This window comes from Harmonia axyridis, chromosome 1, assembly GCF_914767665.1.
Source record: "Harmonia axyridis chromosome 1, icHarAxyr1.1, whole genome shotgun sequence".
Classification (NCBI taxonomy): Eukaryota; Metazoa; Arthropoda; class Insecta; order Coleoptera; family Coccinellidae; genus Harmonia; species Harmonia axyridis.
In genome coordinates, this window is record NC_059501.1 from 65,483,223 (window position 1) to 65,504,123 (window position 20,901).

The following is a 20,901-nucleotide window of genomic DNA, read 5'->3' on the forward strand; positions in this document are numbered from 1 at the left end:
TTTGTAAGTTGAATGGTTGCATAAACCCTAATTAGCGAATCACAAATTTCAATATCCCTGTGAATCCTTAGTTGATAAATTTGAATGAAAACTCCAATAATTTAATAGAAGCAATATAATTGTCTGTTGATTGATTAAAATAAAAAATTATAAACAATTAAATTAAGTACAAGCCAATCCTTGGTTCGTTGATTATGATGTATCTTGGAGTTCAACATAGTTTGCTGGGAACAAACCATATTTTCCTCTGCACATGCCCCTCCACCATCCTTCATCGATCTGTAAATTCAATTTTCAAAATTTGTAAAGTTCTGTAATAACAGTTGCAAATGGTAATTGAAAATCAATTAATTTAATCATATTTCATATACAGATGTTCCTGAATTGGAGGTACAAATGAAAGTAGGAGATTCTTTGGATAATTTTGGGAAAAAATGTCCTGTATGAGTTTTATAAATATAGGTCCGCAAATGCTTTGTTGTGAAGATACAGGGTGTTCCTTGTAGTCCTAATTTTTATACTAAAAAATGAGTTCATCGAATCTTTATGAACCATTGCTACAGATCGGCAAAATAAACACCAAAACTAATAATTTATTCATCACATCTTACTAACTGGACTTTTATGATATATTAATAAAAGAAATAAAACACTTGACTATTTCTTTTATTAATATTGAAATTATGTTTCACCAAGTGATAAGCGAGGAATTAATTTCGATTTTTATGATATTTTGGATTTTCCTGAGTATTTCAAAATAAGATCTTCTGAAGTGCAGATGCTATTAGAAAAAAACTAAATTTAAGAACATGTATCTTGAAAATTTATCTGATCTCTCAATTTCGTATGTATCTCCAATTTAGGAACATACAGGGTGTCCCAAAATATCGTATACAGGCAATATCTAGCAAGATAATAAAAAAATTTTTTTGAATAACATCACAGTACCTTCCCAATGATGTATTAAAAAGGTTCTTACATTTGACAGCCATGTGGTAGCTACCCCTAACCTTTTATTTTCAAATGGCACCTTCTGTATATTGTCAGTGAAAATTGGGTGTCTTTCTATTTGGAATACAACGGTAGCAAATACTTGGTATTTATTCATTAATAATAACATTAACATTGTGAGAAGTATGAATTGCAACCGAAATACCTACTATGCAATTCAAAAAACGAGGAAACATTTAAAGCAAGTGTTCATCTACATCTTATACAGGGTGGCCACTTTTTCAATGGGATTGTATTGGTAACTTTTAAACCATAAGAGTTAGAAGGTCGGTCAAATGGAGAAAAAGATGCATGCATAGAAGCATTATCAAGCAGTTCAAACAAATCGAGATTATCAGGGCCGGTTTTCGAGATATCATAAGAAAATTAAATTATGTCATTTTGATTTTTCTTTTTTTCCCACTTTATTTCAAATATTACCAAAAAATGTTACAGGAATTTTTTATTCGACAGTATATTATCCTCAATTTGACGTAATCAGATTTCGTATACAACGTTTCGTACTCTCTGGGCCACCCTCAACCTCATTTTTTTCAATACGGACCTGCATATTTTATGACATTTTTCGAAATAACTTTTAACGCTGAATTCAACGATATATCATACGATGTCATTCAAAGTTGATTTTCAGGAGATTTTGACCCTCATCCAAATTTAATGGTGTGTATGTAAAAAAAAGAAGTCTATTAACGATATTAATGTTCTGACCCATATTCAATCGAACCCAGAAAAGAAATCGAGAATTGGGGCCAGTGAATGGAATTTTCCAAAAACTGCTGTTAATAAAATAGTCAAGAGACGCGAATAAAATGATTTTAAATTTGAATACCAAGCCTTGCAAAAATTATATCGTAATTTCAAATAATCATTTGATTTTTCTTTCACTAAATGATACTTTCGTTTAATTATTATGAATTGAAATATTTAAATGATTATTATAAAAGAAGAACCAAGAAACCAGTATACTGGTTTCTTGTTTTGATTCTAATATGTTTCATTTAGTTCAAGATGGGTAAGTTGATTTTCTTATCGAAATTTATTGCATATTGCATGTTGTTAATTGAACTAAATGAAGGTAATACAGATCAGACCCAAGGAAAATTGGATAAGGGTCAAAATCACCTGAAAATCTACTTTGAATGCTATTGTATGATATATCGTTGAATTCAGCGTTAAAAGTTATTTCGAAAAATGTCATAAAATATGCAGGTCCGTATTGAAAAAAATGAGGTTGAGGGTGGCCCAGAGAGTACGAAACGTTGGATACGAAATCTGATTACGTCAAATTGAGGATAATTACCTGTCCGATGAAAAATTCCTGTAACATTTTTTGATGATATTTGAAATGAAGTGGGAAAAAAAGAAAAATCAAAATGACATAATTTAATTTTCTTATGATATCTCGAAAACCGGCCCTGATAATCTCGATTTGTTTGAACTGCTTGACAACAATGCTTCTATGCATGCAACTTTTTCTCCATTTGACCGACCTTCTAACTTTAAAAGTTACCAATACAATCCCATTGAAAAAGTGGCCACCCTGTATGTGAAGTTTGTACAAACATGGGTGGAGGTATTTTATTTTTATAAGGATAAATAAAAGAACACCCCTATTGCCAAAATTGTTGTCAAAAAAGAAATCTAATGATGCAATAATATACAGGGTGTGCCATTTGAAATAACAAACTACCTACTACTTTTTGACATAAACGGCAACACCGCAGCATTGAAAATATTTTAGATCGATAGAGCAGTTGTTCTTGTCTAAGAAACTGTTCTCCGTAAACGTCTAACGTACCATCGACCGTGATACACCCTGTATATAATTTTTCAGTTTCACATTAAATTTTAAGGACAAACATGTTCAATTCTGTAAGTTCCAGTTCAAGTAAAAAAAATTCTGCTAAATTCATTACCTGTTCGATGTGAGTAATTGTATCGTCTGGATCAAAAGAAATCTCATCCTCTGCAGCAGCTTGGTAGTCATAAAGAGCAATTGCAGTGATGCCAGTATCAATTATTTCATTTGTATAGTAAAGCTCTTCATCTTCTTCGGCTGTATATTCAGATGTTACATTGGGCTCTTGAGGTCCTCCAGTCAATTGGGGAAGCTCTGATGGTGTAATATTGTCATAAATATCCTGAAAAGTACGTATCCTGAAAAATTCTTCATTTTGTCAATGTTTGTTTTACCTCATTTTCAGCTTCTTTGGCCAACAATTGTATACAACGTTCTTCTTCTTCCTTTTGTGCTTGTGTGGTTTGCCTTAATTCCTCTAGGTCGATTTTTATCTATTTCAATGAATCAATATTAATATTCTACTCTAGAATTTGAAGTTCTAGACTTGGTCTTGAAGATATTTCTTAACAATAATAAAGAATACTTTCATGTTTTCACACCTAAATGACTAAAACTGGACCTTTATAATTTTTGCCAGTATATTAATGCTTTAAACTGAACCAAACTTTCTGAAGAATAGCCATTTTTGAATTACCCATTTTAAAATTGTAATAATATATAGTGCACATAAAGTTTTAGTAATATATAGGGGGCGTAAAGCTATCGTCGAGTAGAGAAATGAAATTCACTCGAAAATGTTTCATATATATTTGAAGAAAAAATATCATCACTGTAATCCTTGGAAAATTCTCTATCTTTTTGAATTGTCACTTTTGACTTTACGACATCAAATAATGATAGGGGAAAGGGAGAAATCTGACTGATTGAAATGCCACTAACTTCAGTTACAGCACATTTTTGAGCAAATTAGATCTCGTCTGAGAGATAATATCTTGTTGATTGAGGACAAAATATATTCATGATAAATTTGTTTTTGCTGCTTTCGATAGGGTGCGCTAAGTCAGAAGTTCATTGTTTTGTTCAATTTACTCCGAAATTCCAAATGTAATGATAGGATTTTCTTAACAGAAACAAAAGTTCCATAAAATTTGCATGAAAAAACCTGAAGGCCGCAAAGCGATAGTTTTATGCGTTCTGAAGTTATGACCGAAAGAAGATATTCTTCAATTGATGCTCTGAAAAACCAAATTGTGTCTTTAGGTTCTGACAAAAACAGAAATCCCATCAAATTTGTATGAAAAAACCAGAAGGTCGCAAAGCGATAGCTTCAGGCGTTCTGGAGTTATGGCCGAAAGAAGAAACAATTTAGTTTTTCAGTGCATCAGTTGAAGAATATCTTTTTTCGGCCATAACTCCAGAATGCCTGAAGCTATCGCTTTGCGATCTTTTGATTTTCTCATACAATTTTGATGGAATTTCTGTTTCTGTCAGAACTTAAAGACACAATTTGGTTTTTCGCAGTTTGAAGAATATCTTCTTTCGGCCATAACTTCAGAATGACTGAAACTATCGCTTTGCGACCTTCAGCTTTTTTCATGGAAATTTGATAAAATTTCTGTTTCTGTTAAGAAAATCCTATCATTTCATTCGCAATTTTGGAGTAAAATGAACAAAACAATGAACTTCTGACTTAGCGCCCCCTATAGAAAGCAGCAAAAACAAATTTATCATGAGTATATTTTGTCCTCGTGCAACAAGATCTTATCTTTCAGACGAGATCTAATTCGCTCAAAAATGTTGAGCCAAACTGAAGTTACAGGCATTTCAATCAGTCAGATTTCTCTCTTTCACTTACTCTTTTTAGAGAGAGAACTTTATTGACTACACATCAAACGGCTATCGACCGAAGTCTTCCAGCCAGTAATTTACATCTCGATTAAATACATTTTATATAAAAAATATAGTAGTTGCAATATAAATACTATTCTAGGGATAGCAAGTGTTCATAAAGTGGGAGCGCTGGTAGTTTTGCCTTTTCAGTGGTTTCTCTATTATAGCGGTGTACTAGTGGTTCCATAATATTTCTGTTATTTTGGTTTTTGATAAATTTCATGCCCAGCCTATGCAGTCTCGTCAGTATTGGCTCCACTTCTTTTGTTTCATATAATAGAGTGTTGGAGGGGTTGTGTAAGGGATTGTTGGGATGTCTCAATTTTGTTATCTTTCTAAGGCAAGTTCTTTCTGCTATTTCCAGGTTATTAAGACAGGTTTTTGTCGCATTCGAGAATATTATGCTACCATAGTCCAGTAACGGTCTGCATATCATCTTGTAAATTGAACTGGCTGTTTTGATGTTGACTCCTAAGTTCTTGTACGTAAGTGATCTGAAGTGTCCGGCTCGTGTGATGGCTGCTTTTTTCTGTACCTTCATATGATGTTTGAAATTGAGTTTGTTGTCCACGTGTATTCCCAAATACTTGCACTTAGTTGTTGGTCTAATTGTATCATTGCCAATTTTTATACCTGGGGAGTTGTTCTTTATATTATGGTGGAATATTATCAACTTAGATTTTTTTGGGTTAGGTTGTATCCGCCAACGTCTCATCCATGCTATTGTTATATCTGTGAGTTTTTGTAGCCTTTCCACACATTTTTTTAGTGTTTTGCTGTGGGTAATTAGTAGTGTATCATCAGCAAATTGTAGGGAGTATGCTTCCTTCTCTATGTGTTGTTCTGTTGGATAGTTGTAGCTATATATATCGTAGCAGTACAGTACTGGAGATAGAGGTGAGCCCTGTGGAAGGCCTTGTCTAGGTGTGAACTCTTTGGAAAGTGAGTTCTTGACTTTCACCTGGATTGTCCTGTCTGTGAGAAATGCATTAATCAACCCTAGGAGATATGTGGGACAGCCCTGATTATGTAGTTTGTAAATCAGTCCAGCGTGCCAAACACTGTCGAACGCTTTCTGTATGTCCATAAATATTGCTGCCGTACTATTTCCTTCTTTTCTTTTACATTGTACATTCTGGGTGAGTATGATCAGTGGGTGGATAGTCGATGTTTTCTGTTTGAAACCAAATTGGAAATTGGGAATCTTGTGGCTTAGTATTTTCATCATCCTAGATTTGATTATTTTCTCAAGGTTCTTTCCAATTACTGGGAGTAGGGTTATTGGTCTGTAGTTTTCGAGCCTCCTGGTGTCTGCCTTTGATTTAGGGATTGTGATTAATAGTCCCCTTTTCCAAATTTTGTGAAAACAAGACTCCTGAATACAATAGTTGTAGATTCGGATTATTTCAAGATGTATTGATAGATCTAGCCTTTTTAGGATGCTTCTGGGAATATTGTCATATCCTGGAGCAGTGTTTTTACCATGATTTAGGGCTTCGAAGTATTCATTTTGGTCTATAGGTGTGATATCATCATTAATTCTTAGGGTAGGAAAAATATTTTTGTACCAATCCTCAATTTGTTCCCTGTGGTTGACCTCGAATGTCGGATCTTCACATACTTCAAAAATTTTCTGGAAGTAGGTTGAGAAGGCATCGGCGATTTCCTGATCTTTGGTAACTGGTTTTCCATTAACTTCAATTGGTTCCGTGATGTTGTGCGAGTTATACTTTGAAAGTTTTTTTATTGATCTCCAGTAAGTTCTTCCCTTCTGGTATTCAATTTCCTTACATGCCTCCAAATATTTATGAGATCGATAGTTGCCTATGAGTTTATGGATATTTTTATTTAGGGCATTAAATTTTCTCTTTAGGTTGGGGTCGCTGTTTTCGCGAATTTCTCTATATAATTGTTTTTTGATCTTTATAAGCCTCAAAATATATGGTGGAATTTTCTGGTTGTGATATCCGACTGTGATGTTTGGAGTTTGTGCTAGGATTGTGTCTGAGAGTTGTTCTGTGAACCATGAAATATAATCTGGAGTTATAGGTGTTTCTGGTTTTATCATTCCGCGCATTTTTTCATTTACCTTCTTGATTTTACACGCTGAGAAGTTATATTTTGTTTCCATGGGGTATGTCATAGGGCTACATTCCAGATCCAGGGAGAATTCTACTGCCAGGTGGTCGGAACCCAAGTCTGGAGTTAATTCAATGTTTTTAATATTATTTAAAATATTCTTGGTGCATAAAAGCCTATCTGGAGTATTGTCTGGGTTATTTTCCATTAAAAAGGTAGGTGGAATTCTTATTTCAACAAAGTCAGAGTTTTTGGTAAAGTTATTCAGTTGCTTTTTCTTCCGGTTAGTCATGTTTAAATCTCCTATTATTATTGAGTACTTGAATTGGGATGCCTTCACCAATAGATTTTCTTCAATGTAGGTACTTGAGTGATGCATGTATACCAGAAATATATGTATTTTTTCATTTCTAAAAGATATTGTAAAGTGTAACACTTCATTCCATGGATTATTAAGATGTGGTGAGTTTGATTTTCCTATTGAGACTTCTTTCCTGGCCTGGACCATGCTCCCTCCTCTTGTATTTTCATTTAAAACGTTGCCGTGTCTGATTATCATATCCCAGTTCCTATATTTCACACTTTGGTTTTCTTTTGTTTTTGTTTCAACCATCATCAAGCATTGGACGCCATTCTTCTCCACATAGTGCCTAACTAATTCTTTTTTATTGTTTAGGCTGTTGATATTGGCATACAAACATTTAATCATGGACTTGTCTTTCTAATTGTACCCCCTCCGAAGGTTCTGTATCCACTGTTTTAGTTTCTAGTTCTAGATCAAACATTAAGATGTAGAGCCGGTTACCTATAAATGTGGGGATGGTGCTTATTTGATAAAGATCAATAAATCGTTTTTGTAATTTCAGTATTAATTGCTGCCTATCTGTGTTTTTGGGTTTATTGAGCTTATTGATGAATGTTTCTATAATATGGTCATGTACTGTGAAGTTTGTGTGGATTCTGCTGTTTTTGGTCTTCTTTATATCAATTTCTGCAAACCTCTTATTTATTGATCGTATTTTAACATTTGGTATTCCTTCTATAGGTTTGGTGGGTCGTTTGGGACATTTTAATGACCATGGGACATGTTCTGTTGAGCCACAAGCACCACATTTTGGTGGAAGACTTGTCTTGCATTCGTGGTCTCTATGCTCTTCATTACACTTAGTGCATTTAATGGGTGAAGTACAGTCTTCAGTTCTGTGGGTGAATTGGGAGCACCTGTTGCAAGGAATAGGTAGTGGTTCCGGTGGATGGCTTGGGTTTGCCTTGTAATGTTTGCACTTGAAGTATATGCCCTCATTTATTAATCTTTCATAAGCATGAATATCTCCAGTTATTATTCTGACAAATAATGAAGGTTTGTTAGTTTTCCTCGAAATAATACGCTTGCAGTAACGATGAAGAATGTTGAGGTTGTTAAGCAGTTGACTTATTTCGGTGTCATTTATTTCTGTCTCTACATAAGAGATTACAGCAGAATAGGACTCTGCTTTTTTTGTGTGTTTTTCTTCTATTGTGTTCATTGTGGTTTCTGTGTATGTTTCAATTTTCTTATTGGTTTTAAGGTATTCCAATCCCTTTAATAAGTTTGTTTTGGTGTTGTCTGATTTTATGAGAAATCCCTGTGTTGTTTGGATGATAATATCCTGGTTACTAGGGAAGGTAGCGGTCCAAATATCTGCGAGTTGGACTCTTGTTGTATTTGTTTTTGTTGCAACAAAATAAAGATTTTTATAAATCTTGCGATGTATGGGAGCCTTTAGAGTGGTTGATGGTTGTTTATTGTTTATCGTGTCAGTTTCCATATTTTCGGTGGATTTCTGTGGCGTAATATTATGTCTTGTTGTCGTCGGAAAGATTGGCTCCATGTGTGTTAAATCTGCATGCTGCGGTTCGGGAGATCGTTTATCGTCTAATTTTTTGTTGCGTTGTAATCTTGTGTTTCCCTTTTTTCGTTTCTTCTTACTTTCCACTGTTTGATAATTTGTATCGTCTTCTGAATCATCGACCGAAGCTTGCGATTTTTCGCTGTTTTGGGACATTTCAGATGAAAAGAACGCCTCGAATTCCGCCTCCTTACTCTTATTTGATGTCGTAAAATCGAAAGTGACAATTCAAAAAAAAGAGAATTTTTCAAGGATTACAGTGATGACATTTTTTCAACTTCATATGAAATATTTTCGAGGAAAATTCATTTTTCTAATCGACGATAGCTATTACGCCCCTAGCGGTAGAGGTATGAACTTCAAAACAATTTCCAGTGTGTTTTCTTGTACACTTAAGTGTTAATAATTTTTACCGCAAGTCTCTACGATGAGTGGATCCTGAGATATACCCGCTTACCTCGCTTATTTGCCCACCCTGTATATAATGAAAAGAAGTAAAGAAGTTGCAATAAAATTCTATTTATTTCTAAACTTACCTTCTCAGGGTCAGATTTTTCAACATTTGCATTTGCATCATTCACAATTTTATCCTGAGAAAATTGAGCAAATTTCGACTGATCCAATGCCTTAGGGGCGACTTTCTCCACCTCTTCTTTTTCTTGATTATCATTGTCATTCCTAAGAAATGCAGTTTTGGAAGAATCCAATTGTTTAGGTAACAAATTTTCTTTGTTGCTATTTATTGTAACATCCACCTTTGAATCGTTCGAAAAAGCCGCAGCTTTAGGATGAATCAGTTTTTTGGGAATAGTTGGTTGGTTAGGCAAGGGTATCTTATCACCACTATTTTTTCCCTAGAAATTGGTAAATAATAATAATAATGAAAAAACAGATTAGGCTGTAGATCGCTTAGAAATTTTTTGGATCTACGATACCCATCGAAAAACACCTTCGTATTATTAGAAACCTTGCCGAGTATGTAACAAAAGTACCATTTCATCAATGAAGGAACTGAAAATGTATCTTATCGATCTAAGAAAGTTCCTTTTCCAAGAATAACTAGATACACAATGTAACTTCAGATAATCTTTCAGAAAATAGTTTATGATGTAGTTCAAACTTTTCTGATTCTTTGATTTACTTATTTCATACTAATCCAAAAAGTAACTACAATTATGTGAAGTAGCTAACTTACCAATGATTCAAATTTAGCCCTTAAATTCGATGGTTTGGCGTCTCCTATATCAGGTTTCACTTTTGTATAATTAGTACCGACTTTCTCAGGTTCTTCATTGTATGTGGTTGCAGATTTATCTACCCTATCAGTTTGTACTCCAAATTTACCTCCGAACCCTTTCTTGTGGTCAAGTTGACTCTCATGTTTCTGGGGAGCTTCATGATGATCCCAGCCGACTGCGGACTTATCCTGACGATCTAGTTGAACCCCATACTTTCCTCCGAAACCTTTGCTGTAATCTGAAACGTAATATATTCGTAATGTAATATTTGGAGATCTTAGTTGACGCAATATTACACTTTTGTTGAAAGTAACGATACTCTCATCTATGTAATCTCTGTGTTTAGAGCCGTTTTGATAACGATGTTGTCATCTTCAAAACGAAAGATGCTTACACAGATTAATACAGAAAGACAATACAACTAGTAATATTGAGCTACCTATACCACTCAAACCATTGTATACTGGTACCCTTTATGATTTCAACCAGAATAATTTTTTTTTTTTCAGTTTAGAACAGTAAATGATTGTTGTTGAAATAGAGAAAATTATTTTCTTCATTTCCATACCTTCCATTGTAATTGAAAAAAATTTATGAGGAAATGTTTTAAGCTTTAAAGAACCTTCAGAAATAGATGTCTAGTAATTAGCCTACAAATGTATATTTATCTACATCCTTATGTGACTCATTGTTTAATCATATAGTGTAATGATAATAAAAGAAGCTTGACCAACATACATTTTATTACAATCCATTCATCTGATTTTCTATATAGATATATAGATCTTTATTCAGGAAAGCCTATACATAATAAATATACATAGACACCTAAGCAAGGCTTGTGTTGTGTAGCTTGATCCAAATTTGTATGTATGTATGTAGGAATCCATACTCCCAAGCTGAATGTTAGAAGTTCAAGATATTTAAGTCTCAAGTCAGAAGAAAAATTTTTTCTGGTTATTGGGTACCATCGACTTTCTGAAAGTTCTTAGAGAGTTGGGATAGAAGACATTGCACAAACAGACATGCTAGTATTATATTTACTTTTTTGAAACTGTCTTATTGATTTTGGGTGAAAAGTGAAATCCCTAAAAACATTGGCCATCTTGGAGATTCTCCCAATTTATTTAGTTATGTATTTAAAAAACCTTTGGCTTGCTCTGTGAGCATTTTCTTTGTTCCATGGAACTGTAAAAAGTTTATTGAAAAGATAATGCAATTTGACTGTTTTGTGGGACCAAAGAGCATTAGGGTTAGCTAGAATATATCTCTTCAAATATTGAACTATTTCAGTTTTTACTAATCGCTATTGATCCTGATTAAAACTGCGCTATTACACAATATAATCCCCAATCTGTTAATACCATATTTTCCAGATTACCGAGAAATATATTTGCTGGGTTGCCATTACTAGCGAAAGATCTTTTGGCTGAATATTGTTTGATCTTGAAACTGTTGCACCTTTTTTTTTTACTTTGTTAATCAATTCACCAAATGTGATATGTTATTTCATAACAGAAATTTTCAGTGAAACTGAACTTCATGAAAAGTAATAGTGGAATATAATCAAGTTGATGAAATTTCAAGTCTAATAGATTTTGTTATGCCATGTTATAATAAATAATTGTGGTAACAATGATCATAAATATGTACCTTTTTGCGACTCATGTTTCTCCACTCTTTCCATATGATCCCAACCAACTGCTGATTTATCTTGTCGATCAGTTTGTACACCAAATTTGCCTCCAAAACCAGTCACATAATCCTTCTGAGAGGCATGTTTTTCTATTTTTTCTTTATAATCCCAGTTTTCAGCACTCTACAATAATTAAATAGTATCAATTAATGTTGAATGTTTTTCAGTATTGGAAACAATGCAAAATTTTCTTGACACACGAAGAAATATAATAATATTGATAATGAAATTCTTTTATGAATATCTAGGGGCAGGGTTCGAACTCGGGGTTTTTCAAAATACGAGTAAAAATTTATTGATAAATCCGAAACTGTCAGAACCAGGGTTCAAACAATATAGTGGAAAAAAATATTGAATTGACATTCATTGTGGCAATACATTTCCTAATTTCATATTACGTTGTTGAGGTTCTGAGAAATAAATTTTTCAAATTTGGTTTTTTTTAATTCATGTATTCTTTGATTTTTTTTCAATAATCTAATTTCAAACAAGGAGGATCAATGCAGATTTGCAATTGATTTTTGTACCAAATTTCATACAATTATCCTATATAATTTCCAAGAATAGCTATGGACATATTCTTTTATTCGGTTTTTGAAATCTCCACATTCACAAAGGTAAACTGAGAAAATTTCATTTTTGGAATTTTTTATTATTGGAACTAAAGAACGAAATGTTGGATCATCCACTTACTCTATCCACCCTATCAGTTTGTACACCATATTTGCCTCCAAAACCTGTACTATAGTCCTTTTGAGATGCATGCTTTTCCAGTTTAGCAATATACTCATGTCCTACAGCACTTTGATCCATTCTGTCTTTTTCAATACCGAATTTACCCCCATAACCAAATGATGGGTTACTAGGGTCCTCCTCTAAAGCTTTCTTTTTTTTTAATGCATCTATCTCTTCGGTTTCTTTTCTCAATTGTTGCATACTAAAACAAAAGTGGAAACGATATTCTAACAAATAGCTCTACAATAAGCTTTGAATTTACTTTATCGCTCCTGCAGTTCTGCCGGATCCCTCGACTGTTGTAGACCCCCATCGTTGAGCTTGTTCATCAACATCGTTTATGAAGTCTGGGTCAGTTTCCCAATCATCGTCTTGGTTGTTTTGTGTATTTATATTAATTTGAGCACCGGCAGCCGCTTTCCACATATTTGACTTTTATTTGAATCAAGCGAGTAGTCAATAAATAATAAACATCTTTTAGTATTTCATATATGCAGATATGAATTTCTTATCGTTTGCATTTCCACTTCCCACTCGCTTTGAAAACCCAGCCCCAGCGTTGCCAACCCAAAATCTTGAGATTACCGTACCAGGGACGAGAAATTACCGTATTTGGGACACTTTTACCGTACACAGAACCACAGAAGTACATAGAGAAAGAGATAAACAATTCTTTCTATTCTATGGCCATACCTAACCTACAAATTGTAATTTAAACTTGTCAAAATTTAACTAAGCCCTAAATCAAAGATTAGGGAGAGAAAGAAAAAATGCTTTGTCAAATTAGTGGAATTTTTAATTCAATTGAATAAACATAATAAAATGTACAGAAGAATATATACATAAAAATAAGTAATATATAAGTAATCTTAAATGTGAATCATTATTCATTGCATAGATTTCTTAGTTTTTGATTTTTTGTATTCACTTAACAAGCTTAACAAGCACATTTCTTTCAAGTCATCATCATATCTTCTGTTGAATTTATTAACAAAGTTTGCTTTCAACTCATTAGCAAAAATAATATGAGCATCTTTGGAAAGGTATCGTTTTGATTCACATATCAATCTTGAGATATTTGTTCTATTGGTAGCCTCGATGGGTCTTCCTTTGCAAAAACAGTGGGGAACTTTACGCCTAAATATTTTGCACTTCAAAGAATTGATTTTAGCCTTCATTCTTTCAATTCTCTGGTTGGTTAAGGGGCTCAGCTTACTACCACTACGTTTGGGGGTGGCCGAACTGCTACTTGCTTCTGTAAAACCTTCTGATTCCATTGTAACATCTAGAAAAAAGAAAAACAATTTCATCTTATTGCATTTAACACTAATTTGAATTGATAATTTCATTCAACAACTTCAAGTAACTAGACTTACAAATATGATTTGCATTCATGTGTCCTCTTTTCAAAAATTTATATTTCAACCGTCTATGACAAATTCATCTTCATCAACTTCGATACTAGAACTTTAGCAATTTTAGAATCATGAAATATTTTGGAAAGTAATGGGGATAAGTGGTCCATAGTAAGAAACGAAATATTGTGTTCTGCTAGAAATCCAGATAACTTAATTTCAGCTTCCTTAACATCTTTTTCATGGATATTGGATGAAGAAGTACTGGCAGATTGAAAATACCTATTTATAGATGTTCCAGCTTGTTTAGCCCTTGATTTATTTTCATGCTTGGCTGAATTTTTGTGTTTTTTTATCGTGGATAATTCGCTTATGAATTCTGCATTGCATAGCGCACATCTCGATCTATATTGGTTGTTTTCAACTGGTCGCAGCCATGCCCTGTATTCTTCCATTTGCATCCAAGAACTCTTAAATTTCTGTAAAACCACTTAAATAGAAGGATTTCTGCAACAATTTATTATTTGAAAATTAATATTTACCTGCACCCTGTGAGTCATCTTCGTTGTCTCAGATTTTGGGTCATTACCAGTATCACTACTAGACATTTTGTTTTTCAGAATCGCGTATTTATCAATTAATATGCGAGAAATTAATATTGTTAAATATTGAAACTTCTTTTTATCGATACATTACAATTTCAAAAGCCACTATTACAATGAGCTCAAAAAAAAATCGTAATTGAAATTACGAAATTACCGTATTTTGGCGTACGGTAGCCCCTTCGGACCGTATACCGTATTTGGCATCAATTTACCGTACAAATACGGTAATTACCGTACGGTTGGCAACGCTGCCCAGCCCTTTGATGACAAATAAGAAACAACAAGAGAGATGAGAGGATTTTTTAAGCTTACTTAAATTTGACATTTGTCAATTTGTCAATACAAATCAAACAGAAAACTTCTTTAAGAAAAGAGAAGCGGAAGATAGATTATGAAGGACTCTGCTTAGTTTGTCTCGTAGACGAGTATCCATCGACCAATAATACATAGAGGGCTCTTTTGGTAGCAAGAGCAATAAGTTAGAAATCTACTTCATATAGCTGCCACCTAACGATTATTTTCCTTGGGAATATTAGTTGACTCTGTGAATCAGCCATGATACGTCGTAACTTGAAGAAATTTTGTGTTTTTACGTAGGAATATTATCGAAACAACATTGTGAAAGTGTTATGTGTGATTGTTAACCCTATAGGATTACTATTAGCTATGATGAATTGGGGCACCGAGCTCTGGGTGAGTACATTTTTATGTCTATAATCACAGTTAACCATGATTTCCTTATTGAATTAATCGTAATACACCTGCCGATTGAAGTATGAAATGACGAGCATCTCAGGAAATAACTGTAGAAAACCTTCTCCCAAGTCCTAACCTTGTAGATACTTGATAAACAAAACGAAATATTACGAGAAAACTTGTTGGTTGCCGTCTCCTTATTTTATTCACGTATATTTCCAGACAGGTGAATCAGATTTTTAGAATAGCAATCCAAACCACTTGCTCAATGCTTTAACTAGTGTTAAGACGAATGAAACTGGTTTTCTGTTCATTTAAAACGCACCAGAAGCTTTGCTAACCAATTTCAGCTAGATTTGATATCAAATTGAGGTTAGCAACACATTTGCGTTTTTGATTTATTGAATTGTCCAACAGTCGGTTATTTTTAAATTCGTACTGGAACTGGTCACGATGCTTTCATATTTCCGAGAACTCGTTCTTGTTTCTGCATTGACGGTTCTTGAAGCTTCTTTTATTTCTTCGTTATGAATCATCTTCGTCCGAAACTTATTAGAAAATCCGATTTTCCGGGAGTGGATTTGGGTGTATTGAGAATTTATCTGGGAAATCCTAGAGCATGCGCCGGTTAGGGGTAGGTCATGCTAACCCTAAAGATATCAAACAATCTAACCATTCCATTTGATGAATCATCAAATGAGAGCAATGGAACCATTGTGTAACTATCAAAAATTGTTGTTGCCGGGAAATGACACTTACACCTATCCATTTATCTTTCCTTTTATACACATATAAAAGGAATGATAGAATTTTTATCTGTCTCGTAATTGTGTATTTGAATACCGATAATGATTTCGAAATTGTATGTATTCTTTTCAAACTTTCTTTTGTTTTTTTAATTGTTATTTGATTCTTATCTCAAATTTTTATTTGTAGTTATTTGTTCAGAGATTTTCTTGTACATATTTCTAGTTATATAAATTTAATGCGAACCATAATTAGGTTATTGCTTATCCTTCCTTCTGATTCACGAATTTCAACATTCCTGAAATTTTTTAGTTAATCTTTTGGATAGTAGGTTTTTGAAAATATTCATTCCTAGATTCTTTAGGTAATTCATGAAGAATCTAAAGATTGGTCTACTTATCAATACTTTTCATATTCTAGCGACTCTTCACAATATTCATAGGTACCATGAATATAATGGATTTCCCAAATTTCTCATTGCTAGATTGAAATAAATTGCTACGTTTGATTTCAAGTCATTTTTAGACCCATCATAGAATTAAAACTGATTTGTATTGTAAAATCCATGAATAATGCATTGTAATTCCAATACATATTTGTATTTTTCGAAAGATCTTCACAAATTAATAAGTTTTTGGCTATTCTTTCAATTGCAATAATTTATTCGTACCTATGCTCCAACACATCTTTCACAAAGATCTTAAGAAATCCAAAATTTTGAATGACAACAATGTTGTCGTAGACTAATCATTATTTGAAAATGTTTGTAATATAATGGAATTCTAAAAATTGGTTCAATTCTCGCTGGAAATTTTGATGTTTACAATTAAGAGCGTTTGATATAGATAACAATGATGCGTAAATTTTTGCCAAATGTTAATGATTTCGAGCCGGAAATGGTCTGAAACGATTAGGTTGAGAGTCACTCGTGAAGAATTCGTGTTCAAATTATCTGAATTGTCAACCGGTCGTAATCGCGATAACTTTCAAAAGAAAAAGATAGTTAGAATTGGCAGGTTTGGTTTGAGGTTCAACCTCGGGTTCAACTGTACAGTGATTTCGAAGATAAGCAATGTGAAGTTTTTTTTTATATTGCTTCGAATAAAATAAATTGAGAAAGCACTGACAAGAAGTGAAGAGCTTTTGAGCGCTCGTCACTCATGCGACAATTGTGTCCTTGAAGAACACATAACTGTTTCCAATAATGCAATTGTCGCATGAGTGAGTGAACAAGTGTTCAAAAGTTCCTGACTTCACGTCAGTATTTCTTTTTTTTTTGTTCGATAATTTTCTTGAATTTTTAAGATTCTGATGACCCTTTCACCACGAATTTTTCTATATTCTTTATACACGCAAAATTTCAACTTGGTCAGTTCTGTTGTACCTAACTGAAATATTGTTTTTTTTTCGATATTCTGCTTGAATTTGTTAAGGTTCTGATCAAGCCAGATGAAGTTCAATGTCAAAGTTACTGATCAAATGGCGGATTTTAGTCATTGAATGAATATAATCGGTCAATGGCAGACCAAGAGTTTCAAGTTCTCTAATACTTGTAGATATTTGAGAGAAATTCATAAGTGCTAATCGAGAAAATTTGGACTGACATCCTATCGAACTAATCAACTAATCTCTTGTTTGCCTCGTAATAATAATTTTGGCTGAAATGTGAAGATAAGTACGACTGTAACGAAAATATAATATTTCAGTTACTCTGAAATTCAGAACATTCCTTTTGCCGATCGTTAAGAAGAACATGGGTAATTTTATTACCTAGTTGAAGGAATGCTGCAAAATATCTTTATCTGGTGAGACATTTTAAGGGCCTACATCCGTTCTAAAAACATTTCGGTAATAGTTTTAGTCGGCTTCTTTGAAATTTTTCATTTTATTTGTAGGTACTCTACTGAAAAATATTTAAAATGCACCAAAAATATGCAGCATACTTAGCTATTTGATAAAATATGCCATGAATTGTGTGTCAATTGCATAAGTGAATATGCAACTGTATATAATTCGGTCCCTAATGATAACCGAAAAAATAACACGAAACACGATGATTGGATTTTCATTCGGACCGTGTAACAAACTATTGGATTAAATTGAAGAAATTGATTTTTTTCTCAATGGAACGACACAAACATAAGCATATCTCAAAAGTCAACAACTCTTTTATATTTAGGGTATTTTGGAATATTACACAGTAATATTTATGGTATTTTGGCAATTATTAAAATTAAAAACCGGAGAAGAATAATAGTAGAATGCTTTTCAGAAGATGAAGCAAGGCTTGAACTGATGTATAGCATTTGAGGTTGAGGGCATGTACATACAGAACTAAAGTCACTTATTGAAGACATTAATTCATTAACTATATTTATTAGATTTTGCATCGAATCGAAGGTACTCTTCTGCAACTAGTTTGATCGTCTCTCCATCTAGGTACTAATCATAGAGTAATAAACATAGATAGAGGGAGGATACGAAATTTTTACATGTCCCCAACATGGTTAGATTACATTGTCGGATTGTGATATATTTTCATATCTAAATTTTACTATATCGTTATGAATGTATATTATATTGAATGAAATATATTTATTTGAGTGATTCCCGATTAAATATGCAAATTTGAATATTTGGAATCCGATATTTCTCCTAATTGTCGAATTTATAATAAGCAGAATATTCTCAGGATTCGACTGGCATCATTCGATTTCTTCTCAGTGTTTCTTTCCATGGAATAGAACTGCGCGTTCTGTGTCGCACTTTTTGTGTCCAGCAAGCATTCAACTCCCTACTACTCCACTCTCAAATTGTTCACCTCCATATTCACCAACACAAATATTCCTCAAAATCACTCTAAAGACCTTTTCGGTCGTTTTTATTGATAAGGAACAGGGTACCGATTCATAAAGATCCCTAGGGAGCTAGGGAGAAGGAGCCACGCCCACTCTGCTCAAGCCCCCGATATAGATGCAAAATTACCATAATTTGTTCAATTGTTGATATTTAGATGTATTTTTCATTTTAAACATAAATTTTGATTCAATCGTCATATTCTAATAAATTAAAAACCATTTTATGATAGGCAACTTTTGATACAACCTACAACGTTGTCGGTTCTTAGACGAAAAAAATTGATTTCAAATCCGCTGCCTTGGACCCAGCGGTTTTCATTGCGATACAAACTTGGCAACGCTGTGACATAAACGACATTCTCTGTGACAAATGTCAAAGATGCACACGTGGGGTGTCTCTTCAAAATTCGATTATTGGTATTATTATAATTTATAATTAGCTCATTTTACTGCTTATGTTAAATACAGTAAGTTTATATATATATCACTCATGGTTTATTATGGAAAATCGAAATAAATGTATTGAATTGAAAAATAGATCCAATGTAATATGTATATTTGGCAATGGTGGAATTATTGTATGACAGTAAAAGTGACCTCGAATTACTATCAAAATATAATTTAAAGCTTTAGTTATTGTTATCCATTTGTTTTTTCCATATTTATAGGTGCTAGATTTATTTTAGATTGAGATAGACATAAAAAATATAAATTATTTATTTTTCTGTTAATGTCACAGAAAAATAGTTCAAAGTTCGCCCTTCAATTTGGCAACGTCGATCCCCCTTCTTCCTACTTCAATTAGGGCGGAGCCTAAAATTTGGCTCCTTCTCCCTAGCTCCCTAGGGATCTTTATGAATCGGTACCCAGGTCCCTGCTCGGGCGCCAATTTGCAATGGTGACATTCTGGGGAATTCACTCGAGGAACCAAATGCTCTTGGTAATCGGTCAGTATCTTCTAGTCGAGATGAATTTACATTTGTAGCAACTTATCCTTAAATCCAAGGTTTGGCAACTTTTGCTCTCCTATTGTCATCGGTTGTTTCACGTCGTTTGGCGTGCTTGAAGTTTGTTTTCTGAATTTCTGATATATTTAGGTATTTATATCAATTTATTTTGAGTTGATATGAAATGTTGATTCACTTTGGGACATAAGAAGTGCGTTCTTTGTGGAGAAACTCGGAATTGAGTGAAATATCATATCACTGATATGTTCTCATTTCCACGCGCTTCATGTGAAATTTGATACTTTATGTTGGGGACAAAATTTGCTTACTGAAAATGACATATTCTCCCTCTTTCTATGTTTATCACTCTGAGGTACTTATACAGTACCTCAAGTTTCGGGGCCTAACCAGTTTCGAAACTCGACTTTTTCGTCAACAAAGTCAATACCTTTTCTGTTGAAAGATTCGTTTTTTCTTTCTTAAAGGTTTTGGAATCCATATATTCTACTGTAGTCATGGGGAATAGTTATATACAGGGTGATTCACCAGGATGGCCTTTTAGACGTTTATGGAAAACTCATCATAATTTTGTGATGAAAATTTGCATATTTTCAGATCTCTACAACTTCCGATTATACAGGAAACGGACTACTATTTCCCTATTTCAAATGGCACACTCGGTATATTATTGCATCATGAGGTAGCTTCTTTGACGACAATTTTCGCAATATGCCATACCTTGGGTGAAAACTCAACGGTTCTTGAGTTAATGGGATTCTTATGAAAAAAATGGTGGCGATGAGGATTTACATTTTTTGAATTTTCCGGCAGACAATGCTAAAAAAATTTTTTTTGATTCTGCAAATACGTAGTATTCCAAAAGATTCTTTAGGTTTGGACCAAAATGTACAGGGCGGCATTTATAAAATCTTGAACTTGGACAACTCAAATTCATCAAAACTCAAGATTTCAAATTAGAAACTATATTTTTTATTATTCAAGAATTTTCATTGAAATCAATGAAATATTTCCATAAATATCGTTCAGTGATTTTTGCATTGAAAAATATGGGTTGGCAGAACAGTTTTCTGTATCAGAAATTTGACAGATAATAGATAAATCGTACCAACATATTATAATACAATATAACCATGAAATCTGTGCGAATCTGCTATACTATCGCACGATTTTTTTCTGCAAGATGTGGCAGAATGAACGGAATAACCACAGAATTAGGGAAAGCATTATCTGTGGTCGGTGATTTGAATGAGACACACCAGTAATATTGCGGTGAAAAGCGCAGAAAAAATACCCCTCCATTCCGACTGATTACTGAAGCATCTGCCGGAAACGC

At 33.4% G+C, this 20,901-nt stretch overlaps 2 protein-coding genes across 8 annotated transcripts in view; one reads left to right on the top strand and one right to left on the bottom strand.

The window, feature by feature from the left end:
- Nucleotides 1–100: 100 nt before the first annotated feature.
- LOC123670911 (src substrate cortactin-like) lies at nucleotides 101–12,890 on the bottom strand. The gene is made up of 8 exons (XM_045604495.1): nucleotides 12,602–12,890; nucleotides 12,298–12,541; nucleotides 11,562–11,727; nucleotides 9,866–10,146; nucleotides 9,207–9,524; nucleotides 3,205–3,303; nucleotides 2,928–3,152; nucleotides 101–279 (listed from the first exon to the last, which is right to left on the bottom strand). Exons 1-8 carry the CDS (start codon nucleotides 12,763–12,765, stop codon nucleotides 193–195), a joined length of 1,584 nt encoding a protein of 527 aa, XP_045460451.1. The 5' UTR covers nucleotides 12,766–12,890; the 3' UTR covers nucleotides 101–192.
- A 1,930-nt stretch (nucleotides 12,891–14,820) lies between these two features.
- Nucleotides 14,821–20,901, top strand: part of LOC123670909 (formin-binding protein 1) — a 91,872-nt gene continuing 85,791 nt past the window's right edge. For 3 of the 7 annotated variants that reach the window (XM_045604488.1, XM_045604492.1, XM_045604494.1), the window contains exon 1: nucleotides 14,821–14,992. In XM_045604488.1, the coding sequence (XP_045460444.1) occupies nucleotides 14,966–14,992 (27 nt within the window). In that variant the 5' untranslated portion in view covers nucleotides 14,821–14,965. The remainder of the gene's footprint in view (nucleotides 14,993–20,901) is intronic. The other 4 variants (XM_045604487.1, XM_045604490.1, XM_045604491.1 and 1 more) reach the window with 2 other exon arrangements.